The sequence below is a fragment of the Mugil cephalus genome, chromosome 16 (genome assembly GCF_022458985.1).
Source record: "Mugil cephalus isolate CIBA_MC_2020 chromosome 16, CIBA_Mcephalus_1.1, whole genome shotgun sequence".
NCBI lineage: Eukaryota > Metazoa > Chordata > Actinopteri > Mugiliformes > Mugilidae > Mugil > Mugil cephalus.
In genome coordinates, this window is record NC_061785.1 from 4,889,078 (window position 1) to 4,903,402 (window position 14,325).

The 14,325-nt window shown below is 40.5% G+C and overlaps 1 protein-coding gene across 1 annotated transcript in view; it reads left to right on the top strand.

The window, feature by feature from the left end:
* Positions 1-13,276, top strand: part of LOC125023060 (breast cancer type 1 susceptibility protein homolog) — a 29,053-nt gene extending 15,777 nt beyond the window's left edge. Inside the window, exons 15-21 of the mRNA XM_047610139.1 lie at positions 2,017-2,094; positions 2,275-2,315; positions 2,840-2,923; positions 5,761-5,818; positions 9,832-9,905; positions 10,414-10,474; positions 12,865-13,276. Of these exons, the coding sequence (XP_047466095.1) occupies positions 2,017-2,094; positions 2,275-2,315; positions 2,840-2,923; positions 5,761-5,818; positions 9,832-9,905; positions 10,414-10,474; positions 12,865-12,959 (491 nt within the window). The 3' untranslated portion in view covers positions 12,960-13,276. The remainder of the gene's footprint in view (positions 1-2,016; positions 2,095-2,274; positions 2,316-2,839; positions 2,924-5,760; positions 5,819-9,831; positions 9,906-10,413; positions 10,475-12,864) is intronic.
* Positions 13,277-14,325: the final 1,049 nt, after the last annotated feature.

Consider the following 14,325-nt stretch of genomic DNA (forward strand, 5'->3'; position numbering starts at 1 on the left):
TAATTTAATTTGCCTTTGTATTTGTAGGTCTTTTCACTCTGTTACATTAACTAAAAAAATGAACATAGGTCACAGGATGATCCATCAGTCAAAGCTGAAAATTCAAAAGAAAATAAAGAACTACACGAAGTACATACCAACTACTAGTCAACATGTGTCTTATTGGCTGAATAAACCATTTTTGTTCATGGACAGTATTAATTAAGACGTCAGTAGTGGGAAAGTTTTTCTTTTTGGCACCTTTTTACATGCTGCCAAGTAATTCTTGAAGAGATAAGTATCCTCTGTATTTAACCTGTTGGGTATTTATCCAAGATTAGAGTAGAGACGTGAATGTTGCACTGATGCCAAAATCCAAGATTTTTTAAATAATTGTCAACACTTCTTTCCAAAAGATCAGAATAAATGACCAGAAAATGTATCCATGATCAGCCAAGATTTATCCGCATTGCTCGCCATTTTGTTTGGATTTTATTTTGGAAATATCATATTCCAAGTCAACATCTTGTGCTCGTTGGTGTTCCTTCAACTATTCCTGAACCAGTTTTGGTTTTTCAGGGAATACTTTTTCCATGAAAGGGCGTACATGGTCTGCAGCAGTGCTTAGGTACGTTCTACATGTCAAAGGAACAAATGCATGAGTGGAAAGACCCAACAATTCCCAATTTCCCAAGGTATCACGCTGTCTCCGCTGACTTTGACCTTCTTCCCGTTGTGCATCCTGGTGCCATGTGTTCCTCAGGAAGGCGACACACATGTACCCGGTCTTCCACAGGATGCAAAATAAAACACGCTTCATCAAACAAGTCCACGAGTTTTCAGCTGTGGACAGAGGTCAACTTTTAGCACCCTGACTTGTTTGCAGCTATGCAGCATCAAACTGAATCCATTGTGTTTTCTCACTCCATGGACTTTGAGCTACAGTAGCTCGTCTGTTGGATTGGGGTCAGCCTTTGCTCCCCATATGCATCACTGAGCCTTGGCAGCCCACGACCCTGCCCTGCTGGGTCACTGCTTCTCCTTTCTTTGGACCACTTTTGATAAGTATCGACCAACAGCCGCAGACCGTGAAGAGTTTGCAGTTTGGGGGAGATTCTGTGACCGAAGTTTGTCCCTTATCAGAGTCGCTCAAATTCCTTCCACATTTTTCCTTCTTCTGCTCACGTCAGCTCTGAGAACAGAATGTTGCATGTTGAATGTTTCACTTCATCTCCTTTCACACTCATGAGTTAAAGTTTTGCATCGACTAATTCATATGTAACACTCATGTTTTACTAAAAAGTGTGTTCAGCAACGTATATTTACTCTCTCTTCAAACATCTCTTGTATTTAGTCCAACAAAATTCATAGTGTTTATGATGTGGTAGCTTTTTTTTTATCAGACAGTTTTGACGGTAGGTTCTTTCGTAACTCTAACCCCCAGGACCTACCGTCAAAACAGATATGTTTCAAACAACCTGAAAAAGTCTGACAAAAAAAGAAAATCTCTATGTTTAATCTGACAAAATTCATAGTGTCTATGATGTGGTAGCTTTTTCTTTTATGTTTTTTTATCAAACAGTTTTGACGCTAGGTTCTTTCGTAACCCTAACCCCAAGGACCTACCGTCAAAACAGATATGTTTCAAACAACCTGAAAAAGTCTGACAAAAAAAGAAAATCTCTGTTTAATCCAACGAAATTCAGTGTCTATGATGTGGTAGCTTTTTTTCTTTTGTTTTTTTTATCAGACAGTTTTGACGGTAGGTTCTTTTGTAACCCTAACCCTAAGGACCTACCGTTGAAACAGATATGTTTCAAACAACCTAAAAAAGTCTGACAAAAAAAGAAAATCTCTATGTTTAATCCAACAAAATTCATAGTGTCTATGATGTGGTAGCTTTTTTTCTTTTATGTTTTTTTATCAAACAGTTTTGACGGTAGGTTCTTCCGTAACCCAAACCCTAAGGACCTACCGTCGTAACTTGTCAGGTATGTTTCAAACAACCTAAAAGTTTCTTTCTTTTTTTCTTGCCAGATGAGCAGCTGGTTTGTGAGCGTACGCTGAAATACTTCCTGGGCATCGCCGGCAGGAAGTGGGTGGTGAGCTTCCAGTGTACGTACGACGACGACTTTACTCCTTTTGTCGAGCTCTGTCACTTGATGAGTTTAGAACAATTACTCCAAACGTACGGCTAGGCTGGAATTAAAAGCAGCAGTTACATAACACAGTCACCGCCTGAGTTGTGTTTGCACTCTTGACAATAATGTTTTTGTTCTTATTTCCTCTCCACAGGGATTTCTGAGTGCTTCAAACAAAAGAAACTCTTGGATGAGGTACGCTCTTCCTCTGATGCTCTTTTGAATTTGCGCGCTTGGTGATTTCCAGTTACGTCCCCTGTGTGTGTTTAGATGTTGAATTAAGGCAGCATGATGAATCGTTGCAGCTTTTTTTTTTTTTTTTTCGCGGTACATCCATGAATTATTTGTCTTCCATTTGCTTCAGCCGTCCCTGCGTCTCTGGTTCTTTGATATGTCTCTGGAAGGCCCGGATTTGTTTTGGCTTCCCATTAATTTAAAGCTATTCCTCTGTCATCCTGGCGAGTTTGTGAGCGTCTTCTACCGTATGTAGAAATGCACTTTAAAAAATTAAACTTAAATTATGAACGCTGTCAAATTGAAGAATGTTCTCTTTAGAGCATAGCTGAGCCTTTTTGGGGAAGAAAAAAGCAAAATAACAGGATGTCTGTTTATTTTAAGAACTCGCTCGACTTCCTAAAGTAGCAACATGAAGATTTTTTGCATCATTGTGATTGAGGCTCATTTGGTCATGAAGTCATTTTGCTTTGTTTTATCAACAGAGTCCATTTGAGGTTAGAGGGGATGTGGTGAATGGGCCCAACCACCAGGGCCCCTCGAGGGCTCGTACCACCGAAGACAGCAACGTGAGTCAACTATGTGGGCGCTTACTTGACCTAAATACAGTGGATATGTACGCCGATCAGCCACAACATTAAAACCACCAACAGGAGTAAATTAATAACATTTAAACCACCTTGTGACAATTCATTGTTCTGCTGGGAAACTTTTGGACCTGGCATTAATTACATGTAGCACCCACCTAGACCAGACCAGACACCCCAACCCCCCCCATCGCAATGAAGGAGACACACACACACAAAACTTAGGAGAAACAACTTAAAAACAGATGCGTGTTTTGGACCTGGCATTCGTTCCAGCTTTGTTACCAATTTAGCAACTAGCTAATGGTAACGGTAGTAACCAGACCAAAAAGAAAGGCAGATTTCGGTGCCACTTACACATTAATTACCGCCCTCTTAGCTCTATTTCTGGGCTGACGCTACACGTCCGGTGGAAATCCGGGCTAAAGCCGGGGTTAAAACTGTGAAAAGTTTGGCTGTACTTCACCCCAAAAGTTGCAGCAAGTACTCGAAGGAGATTTTGTGCAAGATATTGCACAGTCTTTCTTAGCCTGCCAGACCCCACGCGACTGTTTTTATTAATTATGACGGTTTGTTGTGAATTTTACTTATATTATATACTATAATATATATATATATATTATATTACTTATATTAGTTTAATTCTTAGTTGTTTAGACCGGATCAGAAAATCTTCAGAAAATACTGAACATCATCATCAACTACACCTGGCTCAAAGGTTATTCCAAGTCTTTTCTGTCTGAGTCATACATTTAAAAAGTGCTTTTTATCGGAGTGTCCAGACATTTTTCTTTCATCACATAGGAAATAGTGGAGAAAAGCAACAACATCCACCAGTCGGGCTACTCTCTATACTTAGACTTCAAGGACATTGCGTCTGTGTGTGGAAGAATCATTTAATGGCAAACTGAGGCAAAACTTAGAGCTCATGAGGACAGACCTCTGTGTTTTTCCATCATAAGCAAAGAAATAGATTATGAAAATATTGTCCTTTTGGAAAACTTTTATTGAGAAATTGCAGTTTAATTCTTTGCAAATTGACGCTGGGGTTCAGATTAAATCATGTTTGTCACCCTTGCTCTACATGTCATCAACAGTCACCTGTCTCTCTAACGACCTGAGTAATTTAATACAGTCATTTACTAAATATATAAGTCGGCTCATTAACTCCTGCCCCTGTTGTTTGCAAAAGGTAGGGCGGGGAGGTATGGGTGGAATTTATCATGCTTAGTCACATGTTCACAACGTTTTCCACTGGTTGAGAGAGGAATTAATGCAGTAGGTTGACTAAGGATGGACTGATTTACTGTGATGATGAGTAAATATTGTAGTACTAGTAGTAAAACAGGTTTGCATGTGTTAGCTCTGCCTTATTCATATTTAAACTGCTATGTCTGTAATGTCATGTTTTTTCTCATTCATTCATAAAAAGCTACAACTTCGGACATTTTCAGGGAAAAACTTTAGCCGCGGGACATGTCATCCAAAACTGGGACTGTCCCCAGAAATCGGGGCAAAAAACAGCTGACACGGCTCCTATTTCTTCTCGTTCTGCTGCTTCATTTTTCAGACCTTTCCATCTTCACCACGTCTCGCAGTGACACAAACGCTGTCTAATCAAATACACCTTTATATTAAAAATTCATCTCATAACGTAAAAAACAATACCAGTGGTATTCGCCGCTAGCGAAAAGAATCAAGAAACAATATTTGACAACAAAGGCATTCAAGGCAAAGTCTGAATCTGTGAAGAAAATCAAATAAAATGTCTCGCTTACAATCCCGATCTCGAGTCTTGTTTCCTCCTGTTGCACCAGCCTCTTAACACCGACTCCTCTTGTGGAAAAGCTAATTGTAATTTTCCTACCCGGTGTAAGGCCAGCAGAACCGGTCCTGCTGCTACTGAGGGGGAAAATTAGAAATGTCTAGATGTCATGTTGGCCGTATCGCTGCCTTTGAAGAAACCCCTCCTCCCCTCCCCCTGCTAATTGAATTAGCTAGTAATTTCAGGCTTATTCAAGGGGGCCTTGGCGTAGTTCTGGCACTTGGATGGAGCCGGACAGATTGTCCCGTTCATATTCACTTTCAGTCACCTGCACCAGTGTGACAAACGGACTAACAGATGAACTGCAGACTGCCACCAGACTGCTGATGCTCAGGAAATCAGTCAAAGTGTGTGCGTGCTATCACACTCTTAATACCTCCTGAAGGACATTAGGTGTTGTCTAAATTAAAAATCTGTAACAGAAGCTGTTTTTCATCTCGCCAAGCACCTCTGGCTAATGATCGTTACGGACACGCGGGGAGGTGTGAGAAATTAGGATTCCTTTCTCCATCTTTTTATACCAACACTTTTTTATTCCATCCACCTGTGTGAGAAACTTCCACATTTCTACTCTGCGGTTTCCCTATTTTCAGCAATAAAACGATGTGTCCCTGGCGTTAGGCCCGTCTTATATCTTTGCGAGCTTTAAGCGTGATATTACCTCGGTGAAGGTGGCTCTCTTTGCTCCTTTGCTCTTCAGCTCATCCCTGAATTTACAGTATCACAGCGGGAGGAGGAGGAGAGAAAAAAAAAAGATAAAAGAAGGTCTAGAGGCTTTATTTCATGCGGTAAGTGAGGAATACCTGTTGTAAATTGCAGGATCTGCCTGGAGTGGTGTTTCACTCTGGTGCTGTGCAAAGGTGAAGAGTTCAGAAACACACTCGGTTGTAATGTAATCTCAGTAATGGCTGCTCTCCTACTGTACTGCATCAAACAGTGTCTGAATGTGCTATAAATAATTTTTTGTTCTTTCATCTCGTCGTTTTGTCTTCAGCTGCTCATGAGGGGCTACACGATCTGCTTCCAGGGCCCTTTCACAGACATGACCACAGGTAAGCATCAGCTTGTTCTTACCATAGACAAGAGTGAAGGCAAAGCAAGTACAGCTCCCCCTGGTGGCCGGCTGCAGTATAGGTCGTAGCTCCACCTCTTTTTATGTAGTTAAAGCACCAATGCTTCCTCAAAGTGTCCATTTTTCTGACAAGATTAATTTCAATTAGATATTTGATTCTATAGAAACCGGATGTGACATGACGTGCAAAATGGAAATTGGAAAAAAATAAATAAATAAGTACAGTGTATAATACAATATTTCCTTGTAACTGGTGGAGGCAGAGCAAAGAATAGTACTAATCAGACTCTGGCTAAAAACTCGCTGAGGTGATGACGCCGGTATCTCCAGGAAAATGGCATCAGTTTGGTCAATGCAAGGAAGTGGTGACACGTCGTCCATATTTACATACAGTCTATGCTTCTTCCACACAAACAGCATGAATGAAAGGCTGCAATTATTGACAGGTGGCTTCTCTGCATTTGGATTTTTGCCAATTATGTCATACTGATTAGAGATCAACCCATGTGGATTTTTGCATGTTGCTTATTTTTCCGACGATATTTGGAGCCGATACTGCTTTTGTTCTGTCTGTTTACATGATAAAAAACTCACAATTACAACAAATGTTACAAGTCTCAGTTTTACGGGAGACCTAAGCAGCCATGCATTCACATATTATTTTTTTTTTCTGTTTTCCCATGATAACGATAGATTATCTTGTTATCTCCGATGTCGATATATTTTTTTTAAAAAAAGCTGACAGATGGATGCCCTTAACACTATAACGTAGTAAAATAATATCCCAATGTAACAGGTCTACTCTAAGGTGAGCCATTTCTTTTGTGCTTTAATGATAACGATGAACACTCGATAAAATGAGATAATTAACTCAAGCTCTCTAGAAAACGGAGGTCGTTTTTCCTGACATAACGAGATAAATAACTCTTAGATATTGAGAAAACAGTGGAAATTAACTCGTTATCAAGGGAAAACCTGTGATAAACTGGGAAAGTAATACGTGAAGTGAACACATGGCCGCTTCAGGTACAATTTAACCAAAAACATAAACATTTAATGAACTCAAAGAATATTTAACACTCTTATGCTCTTGTGCAAGCACTATATTAGTAGGGGAAGGGCAATGTATGGGCTGCACGGGTCTGCAGAAAAATATATGTGTATCGGCAAATTCACTCAAGTGGTGGCCGATGCTGATACCAGTAAAAGTTGGTATCAGAAAATATCTGCTCGATATACTGGCTGTTCGATACATCGATCTCGAATACTGATGTCACTATTGATATATTTCACTTTCATTTGATTCTTAAATAAGGATAAATAAGAAGGACTAGTTATTATTATTATCTCAGGCTGGTGCAGAAGAGACTCAAGTCCCTTCATCTCATTTGAGATTAACATTTACATCTCGTGGATCTCAGCTCCTCATGTTCAGACAAACACCGACATGTTTTGGGTTAAATATTCTCTTAAAACCGTGGATCACAGCAAACCGCTGTTTCAGAACCATGAACAAAGCTGTTTATTATGTGCACACAACAAAGTCTAAAAGCAGAAACATTAAACTGTTTATTTATTTAACTTGACACAAAACAGTTTTAATGTCAGGTTTAAACAGAGTCGACTCTTATTTAATAATTTAATTTGTTCATTTAATGTTCTTATGAATGTTTTATTAGTTAATAACCCAACAGCTACAAGGACAAAGGATATTAAAGTGCTCCCTCCACTAATGAATACAGAGCCTGAACCTACACATCTTTTGTCTTTTCTGTCCGTCCGTCCGTCCGTCTTTCGCCGTCCAGCCTCTGTGTGGTTTTACTCTTAAGCTCGTGGCTCAGAACCAAGACAACTTTTAGTTTTTTTGATCCTTTGAAGTTTTCAAACGTTTTCAAAGTAACGTGTGAAGTTGTAGCTCAAGAAACGAATGAGACAAATCCTCTGTTTAGCAGAAGACGTCAGCTGAGACGACGTCCGTCAGTGGGACACGTGGTGTCCACACAGCTGAAAGAAAGTGGAGTCACATAGAAGTCCAGTCCTCCTCAGCTCCTCCTTTTCCTTGTTCATCTTCTTTCTCAGCCTCCTCCTCCTTTTATTCTTCTCCTCCATCTCCTTCTACTTCTCTCATTTCTGGTTCTCATCCTTCTTCTCCTCTTCCTCCCCCTTCTTCTCCTCCATCTCCTTCTACTTCTCTCCTTATTTCTCCTCCTCCTTCTCCTTCTGTTCCTCCTCCTCTTTAAACTCCTTCTTCTTCTCTGCCTCCTCCTGCTTCTCCTAATTTTTCTTCTCCTCCTTCTTCCCCTCTTTCTTCTCTCCGCCTCCTTTTCTTTTGTCCTTTTCTTCTTTCTTCTCCTCCTCCTCCTCCTCCTCCTCCTCCTCCTCCTTCATTCTTTCTCTCCCTCCCTTTCTCCCTCTCTTTCTTTTCCTTCTTCTTTTCCTCTTCTCCTCTTCCACCTCCTTTTCTTTTCTCCTCCTTCTTCTCCTGCTCCTCCTCATCATTCTTCTCCTCTTCCTCCCCCTTCTCTTCCTTCCATCTCCTCCTCCTCTCTTTTTCTGCTTTTCTCCTTCCTTCTTCTCTTCCTCTTCCTTCTTTCTCTCCTCCTTCTCTTCTTCCTCACTCCTTTTCTTTCTCCTTCTCTCTCCTTCTTCTTCTCCTCCTCTCCTCTCTTTTCTGCTCTTCTTCTCTTCTCTTCTCCTCTTCTCTCTCTTCCATCTCCTCCTCTTCTCTTCTCTCTCTTTCTCTTTTTTCTCCTCTCTTCTCCTCCTTCTCCTCTTTCTCCTCCTCCTCTTCCTCCTCTAACCACTGACCAGTAAAGACTTAGACTCTTCTCAACATTATTATTGTTATTATTCTTGTAAATGTGTCTTTTTGTATCTAAAGTAATGAAACGTGTTCACTTCATCAGAACTCAGTTTCCATCTTCTTCAATCTGAGAAAATAAACAAAAAGACCATAAAAATAGCTGAAGTAGCTCAGATGCAGATCTGTGACTGACACCAGGAGACGCTGGAATCCTGCTCCATATTTAACCCTCGCGGTTTTTGACGCGGGAAGAACAATGACAAGTGATTCCAGCGCGTGGGCGGATTGAACGCGGACCGAGGAGCCGCGTGAGACGTTTTTTTAGTGCGGCGTTGTCACATTGCACAGCGGTTGCCATGGAGTCAGTCAGCGGCCTGGACGTTATTTCCGAAAAGAAAAGAGGGAAACGAGCTTTTATTTGTGGCCAAAACGTCTCATTTCCCAACAACACAACACAACCTATAAAAGTTAAGTTTGCACAAACTTCAAGGTTAAATGTGCACATTATTATTTATTATTATTATTATTTTTTAGCTTTCCAGTGTGGTTGAACGGAGAGGTGGGTCATGGGTGAAGGTCTCGGGGGATGCATTGCTTAAAAACCCTGAAGGCAGCATTCTTTGGTTTCCTCCTTCCTGGGGCTCTTAAAGTGCTCCTGCAGCATCCTCCCGGCTCCCTGCTGGATCAATAAAGCTTCGCTAATGGGTTGGCATCTGCTAGCTGGAGTGAGTAGTTTAAATATATATATATATATAAATATATATAACACAAACATGAGGATGGAGGACTTCAGGCAGAACAGAATCTGATTCAGTATTTAAGTTTCCGTACGATACACGATGAGGTTATTTGACGCCAGTTCAAAGTTCAAAGAGGTTTTTACTGATAAGTGTCAAACGAAGGGATGATGATGCTGCAGTTTTCCTGTTTTTTTTTCTTGAAGCTGTGTTTCCTTTAGATATGCTGGAATATAAACGCTTTTTTCTAATCCAAGTTAAACGTGTGTCGGCTAATTGAGCAAAATGCGCAGCAGAGACCCGAGTACTGACCTGTTTTCCATCTCTCTGATCAAAGGAAGTCGGAGCTGTGCCCCTCAGGGTTGAACCGATGGAAGCAGAAAGTAAAAATAAAAAAATATCGGTGTAACCGCCGGCTGAAATGCTCGATGTTTACGTTTCTGCTTGTTCCAGATGACATGGAGTGGATGGTGGAGCTCTGCGGAGCAGCCGTGGTTAAAGATCCACTTCTCCTGGACGGTCGACAGGTAACTCTGAGACGATAATGAACTCCGCCAACGTTTTTTAAAAGTTTGAATTAACAAGGGAAACTCAAAAGGGGGCCTGTCACCTCGGTCACTTTGTTCGCTCCTGTCTGTCATTAATCTTTCACTTTTTAATGGTTCCAATTCACTTATTGCAGTATTACATATAAATCAAGCAAATTGTCACCTGCGGCGACAAGGTGGGTGTCAGACGAGAGGAGGCCTGAAGTCTTTGACAAAGCAGCTTTCATGCCTTAATGCTTCATGTGACTTTTCTTTATTTTGAAAATGGTACATTCGTTGCTGTGTGACCGAAATGCAAAGTATAAATATATATATGTGGTGACAATCCCTGATGCAGTGGCCTGTCAATTAGAGGGCGACTTTCAGCAGGAACAGGCTGTAAATAGAACTTTCTCTCAAATTTGACCTTTTATAAGTTGACACGTTGCACCGTTAAATTGGTATGTTTTTATTTATTTATTTATTTATTTATTTTCTGGTTACGCAGAAGTCCCATCAGCTGATCATTGTGCAGCCGCGGCCTGAGTCATCGACGTCCACCTACAGCAGTGAGTCTGAGAATATTATGTCACTTACAATTTTAGCCCGTTTTTAATAAGCATCTAGATCACGTGACAATAGCAACATGGCCGCCTCCTAGAAGTGGGTCATTGGTTCATCACTAAAGATGAAGCCCATATTAGAGGCTGCACGATTATGGCCAAAATTATAATCACAATTATTTTGATCAATATTCTAATCAACTTCCTGAGACCTGAGCTTTTGGTTTGCTATGCATTTTTAATTTCTCCAAGGTATTTGGGATCAGTAGGACTTAAAAAGTAGAAAAACTAAGCATCATCTTTCAACAGGAAGTCAAAACAAACAATGTCCTCATATGTGGACACTGGGATTATTTCAATATTTATATTGTAATAAAGTCACCAGTATGTGAAAAAACACTAAACTGTTTATTTGAATACCCGAACAAGGGATTTTAAGAGCAAACTTAGGAGTTAAAGTGGGTGAATTTGTTGTATCATGAGTTATGTAAGCATGAGTTGTGTAGGTCTCAAATTTAACCCATAAAAGGTCTAAAAACAAGTCTTAAATTTCACTTTTTTCAAACCTGCAGAAACCTGGTAATGCATCATCTGGATAATGTTAGGATGTTATGATGTTAAGTTAATCATTATTTTACATATTCATTCTAATGCTAACCGCTAGCTGACACAATGTTAGTTGCACGTTTCAGGGGCGTCCAAGCAGAAGTTGCATTTACTACGTTACCCTCCACAGTGGCTCCACTTACACCTTTAATTTCTCAAAGGCATTTGGGATCTGTAGGAACTAAGAAGTATAAAAACTAAGTACCATCTTTCAACAGGGACTAGCAGTTTAAAAAACAAAACAAAACAAAAACAACAATGTCCTCATATGTGGACACTGGGATTAGTTCAATATTTATATTGTAATAAAGTCACCAGTATGTGAAAAAATACAAAACTGTTTATTTTAATACCTGAAAAGGGATTTTTAAGAGCAAACTTAGGAGTTAAAGTGGGTGAATTTGTTGTATCGTGGGTTACGTAAGCAGAGACAGGTGCAGAGACGTGCGTGGCAGCGTCTCTGCAGCCATTAGTGCGCGGATCCGAATGCGTTGGGATGTCAAAAGGCCGAGGAGAGCGACTCACCAGGAAAAAGCAAGTGTGAGGGAAGTTAGGCCGCGATGAAACGTCCCGGAGTAAATGTCAGACTGCAGCGAAGGGGGAGGAATGTCAAAACAAGCCGGGCCGCAGAAGAGAGAGGCTGCCACAGCACGAGGAAGGCTGATAGTTTAAACCGAGGAAGAGGGGATTCGGTGGCTCTGAGTCCCCTCTTCCTCCCCACTACTTTACCCCCCCCTCCCACCAGCATCCTAATTTGCACTGCTGCATATTTAATGCTGCTTTTCCTGTTCGGCGTCCTCTGGCACTTACAGCTCAGGTAATCGAGCAGCGCCTCCCCCCTCCTCCCTACCCTGCTCCATCCTCCTCTTGTGTCCCGTTAATAGAAAAATCACAAATGCCCCCCCCCCCCCCCCCCCCCCCACCCCCCATTTGTGCAAAGACCAACAACAGTAGAGCTACATGCTGAAAAAAAAGAAAAAGAAAAAAGAGGATAGTTGTGGTTTGTGGGTGGATTCTTGTCCCCCTAAACCACAGAAATGTCCCAGCGGAGCCTCAGTGTGGTCTGAAAACAAGTAAAAACATGGGCTGAGGTTACGCTGGCTGACATGTTCATTCATTCATTCATTCATTCGCCCGCTCCCCCTCCCCACTACACCACCCTGATCCCATATATACTCTGAAAAGACACGACTGTGTGTTCATCACACGACTGAAAACAGTTCCACATAGATGCAGTAGATATAACAGGAGATTAAGCATCTTTTATTAAGTTTAGTTTAGATCTTTTCATGTTATTTGCTGAAAATAAAGTGTAGAGCAGATGTGTCAAACTCATTTTAGTTCAGGGGCCACATTCAGCCCAATTTGACCTCAAGGGGGGCCGGGCCAGTTACCCAATAGCTTATAACCCGGTAAATAACGACAACTCCAAATGTTTCCCTTTGCTTTAGTGCTAAAAAGTACCGCTACATGTAATTTCTTAATAATTTCTTATTTTGTCAAAGATTTCCAGCTAATATCTCCAGTGTAATTTTTTGCAAATTCATCCCACGGGCCAGATTGGACCCTCTGGCGGGCCGGTTTTGGTCCCCGGGCCTTATGTTTGACACCCCTGGTGTAGAGGAACAGTACAAGTAGCTGTAAAAGATGACTGTTCTAATGTTGCTCTAAATACCTCATCTTTGATTTAAAATACTTAATACTTTTACAGTCGTATGTTCAGTGTTGAATATATTTGAAGCCTCGTGTCTTTGTCTTTTCCATCTTTAAACCCGTTGTCTACCCCTCAGATCTCTCCAGAAAAGCCACGGTCGTGACTCGCGGTTGGCTCCTGGACACCGTCGCGATGTACACCCTCCAAAACTACAGCAACTACACAACGTGAACTTCAGCCTTCGGAGGCACGGACGCGCACTCTCCTGGTCCGCCGACCATTTCACACTCCCTTTTTCTTTTTTTCAACTCAAGTGTCATCCATTTATACTGTAAATTGTGTGTGTATATAAAGTTTAATCAAAAGAAGATCCTTTTATTTTTCTGTTTGGTGTGTTGCACAGATAATAGTAGACACAAACATCAGACATGATGCACAAAACTGACTGACTCAAACTGTTTTTGGAGGCGCAACATTAATAAAACTGTAGTTAGCTGCTGATCTGTTTTAATAAATTCTTCCTTCTCCTCGTTCCTGCTGCTCTTCCACAGGTCTGTGACTGTAAATCCCTCGTATACGTAGGAGAAAATCCTGTAGCTCCCCAGAACATGATCTGTATGCCGCAACATGCTCAACACGGGCTTTTCTTGAATTATTGAACAGCCTTTGTGCAGAGGAATAAAATGGGACAGTAGAGATTTACAGGAATGAGGCCGTGTTTGACCCGTCTGTGAGCACGTCGCATGAGTCCAGGCGTCCATGGGATCTGGAGAAGATGAAAGTGTGCATCAGGTTCGGCCACATGTGTTAAAAAATGTCGCCGTCATGCAGCTGTGACACTTGTTGTGTGCAGTGGGTTGTAAGGAAAAGCTTTGAGACACAATGGGAACTGCAAATCAGGGTTATTTTCAACGTTAATTTGAATCTACTACTTGTCTTTTGTTTAGTTTTTTGTTTTTGTTTTTCAGTTCATTCAATAGTTTCATAAAAATAAATAGTAAGTTTAACAATCACATCTTTTTTAAAACCCATTTTTAATTCAACCAAACAATAATTTGCCTGAAAACTTTCTGTCGATTGATTTACACAAATCTTCTGGTTCTGTTTTGATTGAAATTTTATTTCGAAACATGTTAAAAAAGTAAGTAAACAATCGAAAAAAAAAAACAAGAAAAGAAAATATATGTATATACAGGAAAAAGGAGTGGGCTGAAGTTAAAAACTTATTTAATCCCACCTCTTCTCCATGAATCAGTTAATTAGTTATGCAGCTTCCTTAGTAAATAAAAAAATATTACTTATTATTGCTATTACTTCACAATCTTATAAGCTTATTCAGTTCAATTCAATTAGTTTGTTTCTGACCAAACAGACAAGGACATAACATGGACATTACAGCACAAACAAAAGACAAATAACAAGATGGAAGAAGCCGAGCTTGTTTATTATTATTCCTACGATTTTTACTAGTATTTCATACAATAAGAGAAAACCTAAAATAAAATAAATAAAAGTAAATAAACTCACAGCAGACACCTGCATCCATGTACTTCATGAAAACCCTGTGTTTGACTTCAGACTCTGAGGACGTTTCGCT